At 39.3% G+C, this 6,480-nt stretch overlaps 1 protein-coding gene across 1 annotated transcript; it reads right to left on the bottom strand.

The window, feature by feature from the left end:
* Positions 1-499: 499 nt before the first annotated feature.
* Positions 500-6,069, bottom strand: LOC115101764 (homeobox protein GBX-1-like). The gene is made up of 2 exons (XM_029621230.2): positions 5,405-6,069; positions 500-4,886 (listed from the first exon to the last, which is right to left on the bottom strand). The coding sequence occupies exons 1-2, from the start codon at positions 5,850-5,852 to the stop codon at positions 4,372-4,374; spliced, it is 963 nt and encodes a 320-aa protein (XP_029477090.1). The 5' UTR covers positions 5,853-6,069; the 3' UTR covers positions 500-4,371.
* Positions 6,070-6,480: the final 411 nt, after the last annotated feature.

Here is a 6,480-nt window from a genome sequence, read left to right as displayed (position 1 = left end):
CCATAATGACAAAGCAAAAACAGGATTTTAGAAATATTTGCTAATTTATTACAAATTTAAAAACTGAAATATAAGACCCTTTACTCAGTACTTTCTTGAAGCACCTTTGGCAGCGATTACAGCCTCAAGTCTTTTGGGTATAACGCTACAAGCTTGGCAGGGAGTTCATTCCAGGTGACTACCTCATGAAGCTGGTTGAGAGAATGCCAAGAGTGTGCAAAGCATCAAGGCAAAGGGTGGCTACTTTGATGAATCTAAAATCTAAAATCATTTTTATTTGTTTAACACTTTTTTAGTTACTACATGATTCCATATGTGTTATTTCATAGTTTTTTTGATGTCTTTACTATTATTCTGAGAAAAAAAGAAGAAACCCGCACACTGCTCTTGATAGAATCACTGCTCTTTAATAAGCTTTACGTATCGGCCTCACGGCCTTCGTCAGAGCTTTTTTTTACTGCAATGTAGAATATAGTAAAAACAAAGAAAAACCCTTGAATGAGTAGGTATGTGTGACCTTTTAATTGGCACTGTATATTGGGCACAACATAACACAAGAAAAATAAACATTAATAGAAAATACATTGCATTAAACTCAGTATAACAATACCAGGGATGTGTGAGTCATTTACTACGTTCTCCTTATATATTCTCAGATGATTCCAGGTATGCAAAATACCCATCATCTCCTAAACATCTACAGATATAGGGACAATCACAAGACCTTGAAAACTCTTGCAATAACTGCAGTATTTTACAGCAGGGTATACATCATTGTTCTTTAATTGTGTATAAGCTCACCTAGTGTGAAATAGCTATAACACTCTGATACTATGTCATCTACTTGAAATCCAGGATTAGTCCACTTTTAAGACAAGATTAAATCTTCCATCACTGGCCCATTACAACATCCATCCTTATATCACCATCCCAGTGTCACAATCTTGGTGTATGAAGTGGACAACAAACAAATGACTGCACATTGCCACGGTTGGTCAGATGGCAATGCTACTCATGCCATTTGATGGTCACTCTATGCAGTTGGGCTGTTGAGACAAATATCATGGTCGAATCCCTACAACAGGCCTTAACATTAACTTCCCCTTAGCCTTATTGTTGGTTAGAGGCTGGAGGCTGTGGTGCTCAGATATCTTTTCAATTCAATCATTGAAGTTCAGTCATGGAAGTTCAATGGCAGCCTAAAACAGATTATTATTGTTTCCTCAAAGGACATACAGAATAAATGATCTAGCTCATACAATATGTCTGATGTTCAGTTTAAAATATAGTTGTCCTAGAAATGTGAAGCCCTATCTCTTCCTTCCATCTTGAGCAGTATGTTGGTTTAAAACTGTGAGCTGATTAATATAGCTACAGTAATATATTATAATATCAGGATCATAGGAGCCCCATTTGGAAACAGTTCAAATAGATATATTGTGTCCAAACTCACATCTGGCATCTGAGGCCAGCGGAGGTTGAAATTTTGCACAGCCTACCATGGTCCCCTCCCTTTAAGAAACTTTGCAGGCACACTTTAACCATAAACTCAAACATTAAATTGCCATGTAAAAACTACCCTGGATTGAGAGAGAACACTAGAAAAGCAGACAAAGGATATCCGAGGAATTGGGTGAGCCTAAACAAATTGTGCATCATAACCGCCTTACTCTCTGGTAGCAATACATCTATTGGGCTTTGTTTTTGTGTCCTTTTGTGCCAGGTAGCCTAGTGGCTCCAAGATCGAATCCCTGAGCTGATAAGGTACAAATCTGTCGTTCTGCCCCTGAACAAGGCAGTTAACCCACTGTTCCTAGGCCTTCATTGAAAATAAGAATTTGTTCTTAACTGACTTGCCTATTTAAATAAAGGTAATAATAATAATAATATAACATTTCAAAGAGTCATTTCACAGAGTCAATTATATGTTTTGTCATATGATGATGCATGTTGCATGATGACATCCACTGTTTTTGTGTAGTTTGAATAGCTCTAGCTCCCTGTAACGTTGTGTACAGTATGTCCCACTGGGCACACACTGGTTGAATCAACGTTGTTTTCACGTAATTTTTATGAAATTACGTTGAACCAACGTGGAATAGACGTCCGTGCCCAGTGGGGTGTGTCATTGCCTCCCCAGCGACAACTCTGTTCCCTCCATTAGCACCTAAACACGAGAACACACATCGAACATTCTGGCGTCATTGGAGGTTGAGACAGCTCTGGCAGATTTGAAGTCGAACATTAATTAGCCAACTTTTAGTTAATTGTTTTATCAGTAGGCAATAATTGTATTCTATTTCATTTAAATATTGTCATCTTATCCGTTGACCTATTTCCGTTATAGGCTGCCTAATCATTGCCGTCATGATTGAGATGACTTCAATGTGACAGCAGCAGCAGAAATGCAAAAACAGGTGTCGCTAATTAGCTTAATTTCTTGACTGGATTCAAATATCGCGCTTGATAACTCCGTTGACATGTTGATCAGTTATTCAAGACCTACCTGAGATAACACCTGGGGGAAATCTATTATAGCCTAAAGTTTTTCAAACCAACCCATATCTTGGATATGGTCTTTGCGCACCTGTAAATACTGTAACAACCACAGTAGCCTAAATGTAGCCTAAAATAAATAGTTTTTACAGGTATGCCTACACCTGTAAAAAATAATTGATAGCTTTTTGAAATTCTCTTTGTTCCTTTCTTATGATTGAAATTGATGGAAATGTACCAACTCGGATATCAAATGCATTACTTATACATCAAAATAAGTTTAAACTTTTCTCTGTATTTATGAGTTGAGACCTGCTGGCATAAATAACACACACACACACAGGGTCTTGTACAACTAACCTTGTTGGGACACACAATTCAGTCTCATTCAAAATCTTTTCTTTTTTTTGCGCGCGCGCACACACACAGACAGTGTTCAATCTCTCTGGTCTGGTCTCGTCCTCTCTTACAGTGATTGATGTTGAAGTTCATTACGACGTGTAGAATATGACCGTTCTAATGGGGATCCATCACTCCACCTTGAGACAACATGGCCCCCTAAAGAGAGATAAATGACTGCTGCTTCCAGTCACAAAACCCTGTTCTCTCCCTTTATTCTCTCTTGACTGCTTAATAAGAACCTTCATTTGAATGTAGCTATCATCAACGCCTATATGGAGAACTGCTGGACTTTGCATATAGGTGAAGCTGCATATAATTTCATATTCATCCTTTTAGTATCAATCGTCCACTTATTTATCCAATATTTTTTCAAGACCTACAGTATCATTACATTGCAAACTAACCCAGGACTAGTTTGCAAAAATGTATTCAGATTATTGCTGGCAAGATATTACAGGTGTACAACACAGAATTGTAATTTACTTACAAGCTTACTATTCGAAATCAATAACATCTGATTATTAAAGCCTATAAAGTGCCATTGCAATCGAGTTGTTATTTTGATTAAGTCTTATAATTTATATAGCAAAACAAATATTTAGAGATTGATCGGATTATTTGAATTGTCATAAGTATTGTTGCAGTTAGTCCTATGGTATTATGATCAATGATCAATTATAGTATTATTAGGTGTTGTTGTATTTGTTTATTGTTATAGTTAATGTTTTAGTACGCTCTTAAAATACACTGTCATGTCATAGCCTAGTGATATTATACTTCATGAATGAGAGGCAAATATATTCTATAGACAGAGAGATGACTGATCATTTTCTGAGACTAAACACAGCACAAATCAGCATCTCTAAAACTACAGCTTAACCAGCAATAAAAATGCATTTAGATAGATACATTTAATATAAATGGATTTATTAAGTCAATATACTTTACAGTATTTCTTTGTTTGGTTATTTATTTTCCTTCACATCTTTTTTTTCCACAAACAGCTGGCGAATACAATTCCTACAGTGGCCTACCAAAATGAAAACGTTGTAAGGTACATGCAACATGTGATAAACAAAACGGTACCAAATACGAGAAGTTTGAAATAGCTTCACCGAACGAGTAAAGCACATGCAGATAATAAACATAACATTTATAGGCCCTAGCTAGATATAAATATTTTAGAAAAGAATTTTTACAATCTCATTTCATAGTGCATGTCTGTGTCACCCGACACATATACTATTTACAAATTAACAAAACAATAAATAAAATATGAGATAGGCCTAATTCGACAAAATTAGTTAATCTGCGGATGAAAACATATTATCCTTAGTTGTCCAGTTGATATGACATGTCTCTTGATGTAAAGTAATCTCGCTGACCACAAAATATCATCCAGTTTTTGTGCTTCATGCATTTAACAACCCATATCTTTATTTTGTCAAAATTAGTTTAGGCCAGTATAGTTCGTCATGGCCTTGTTTGCTCTATCTGTTGGTGCTGACTCCTCACCGCAAACCTGTTGACGTGCACTGGGATTGGGACCACAATTTTGGGGTTTCTCACAGGCTCTCCAGACCTGTTATTCACGTTGCCAGCTTTGATTCTTTTCCATTTGGCCCTACGATTCTGGAACCAAATCTTGACCTGCACCTCACTCAATTTAAGTGCGTGTGCTATTTGAGATCGTTCGGTAAGCGAAAGGTACTTTTTACAATGAAATTCCTTCTCAAGTTCAAGTAGCTGCTCGCTTGTAAAAGCTGTTCGTCTCCTCCTGCTCTTCCCCACTGAGCTTCCCGGCGGTAGAGCTTCCTGCGACCCGGGTTTTAGTTTACTCTTTTGGGATAAAGCACCACAGTTGTTCCCATCGGATACACTTTCGTTTTCGCTGTCAACGGCAGAGCTGTCCTCTCTGTCACTGCAAGCTGTGTCCGCTGATTTGAGGTCCAACTTCTCATCGTCTGAGCTGTACAATTTAGTCTCACCTAAAACGTGCAAAAGAAGAAAGGAAACATACATTAGAATCAATTAGTTTGATCCAATACAAGTTTACCCCACAAATGTAGGTTAAATTAACGCAAGTAAAATACAGAGACCACAAATGTCTCTAAAATAAAAATGGAATAGGCCTGTTTGGAGTTTTATTTCTGCTATATTTTCGTCAAAGGAAATGAGTAGGCCTATTACCATTCATAACAGCCCTATGAATTAACGTGATATTACATAGCCTACCTAAGTCAAGATCGTTAGTGATTAAGAAATAGATTAGAAAACAGTGTGTCACTAACTTGAGTTAGGCTAATCTATTCGAGTTATTGCACATTTCAAAATGGTGGTTTGTTATGAAACTATGCGTTTGTAAAGATTTCGTAAACCTCTGGGAATTAGATTAGATCCAATTTCTAATTCGGATGCCGCTTGCGCGTTTTACCCAATAGGTCTCAACTTGCCAACCTAATATGGAAGCGTATGGACAGAACAGGGACACAGGCAGTGAGCTTACCTGGTATAGTTTGAAAAGTTTCCGAGAAGTTGAGTAAATCCGACCCCTTGTCCCTTCCATGGAGATCATCTGAGTGTGGGCTCTCCTGTCTCCTCGTTCCAGGGTCGGCACTTAACCGAGGTCCGGGGAGCTCTTGGGGAGGATAGAAACTATCCGGCGGATCGGAAAAACTTGGCAGTGTTGTGGTGAGAGCCACCATGGACGGCATCCCCTGTCCCAAACTCGCACAGAATGTGTTGGTAAGACGTCCAGCGAAAGATGCCAACGGCGCCAAAGGAGGTATGCCAGATGGTAAATGTGAATGAGATAAAGATTGAGGAATCATTAAGGGTCTGTATGGCATAAACATCGGGTAGCCCGTGTAGAGCAGGTGTCCCGGGCGAGGTTGCGGAGTTCCTATCAAGGAGTCAATCGAAAACGCCGTCCCTTGGCCGCCCGGTCTTTGCATTGCGAAGAAAATTGTGACGATCTTTATCGAAAACTCAGGCGCTCCTTCTTTCCCTCAACAAATAGCCAAACCTTAGATTCGATGGTCGAGTGAAGTTAAATGTCCCTTCGCTTTGATATTATCCGGTGGACTAACCAGCTTCTCCGAAACGTCCTCAAGCTTATTGCGACCTGTCGTTTTCTTGTTTTGTGCCCCCTCCCTATACCTCTATTTGTCACACACTGAGACATAAACACACACGCTCTACCCCTCCCTTCACATCTCTCTCTACTCTCTTTCTCTCTCTCTCTCTCTCTCTCTCTCTCTCTCTCTCTCTCTCTCTCTCTCTCTCTCTCTCTCTCTCTCTCTCTCTCTCCCTCTCCTTCCCCCACACTCACACACCACACTCTCCACACACACACACACACACACACACACACACACACACACACACACACACACACACACACACACACACACACACACACACTGAGAGAGAGCTTGAGAGGAATGAAAGGGGGTGTTACCCTGGGGACTCATCCATCTTCCTCAAATTACGCTTCATTTCCTTATTCAGCTTCTGACTTTTTGGTTGCCTTGAGAGGCGATAGTTTCCCAGTGGATACCGAATAGACGGGTCGCCCCCCTC

Source organism: Oncorhynchus nerka, linkage group LG20, assembly GCF_034236695.1.
Source record: "Oncorhynchus nerka isolate Pitt River linkage group LG20, Oner_Uvic_2.0, whole genome shotgun sequence".
NCBI classification, from domain to species: Eukaryota; Metazoa; Chordata; class Actinopteri; order Salmoniformes; family Salmonidae; genus Oncorhynchus; species Oncorhynchus nerka.
Note: the sequence above shows the minus strand (reverse complement) of the source record. Positions and strands in the feature narration are given on the sequence as shown.

Bases quoted from the DNA above. Each gene is read 5' to 3' on its own strand.
- LOC115101764 (XM_029621230.2), bottom strand. From the start codon at position 5,852: ATGCAAAGACCGGGCGGCCAAGGGACGGCGTTTTCGATTGACTCCTTG. The intron at 4,887-5,404 runs GTAAGCTCACTG...TGCACGTTTTAG, and splicing joins AACTTTTCAAACTATACCAG to GTGAGACTAAATTGTACAGC.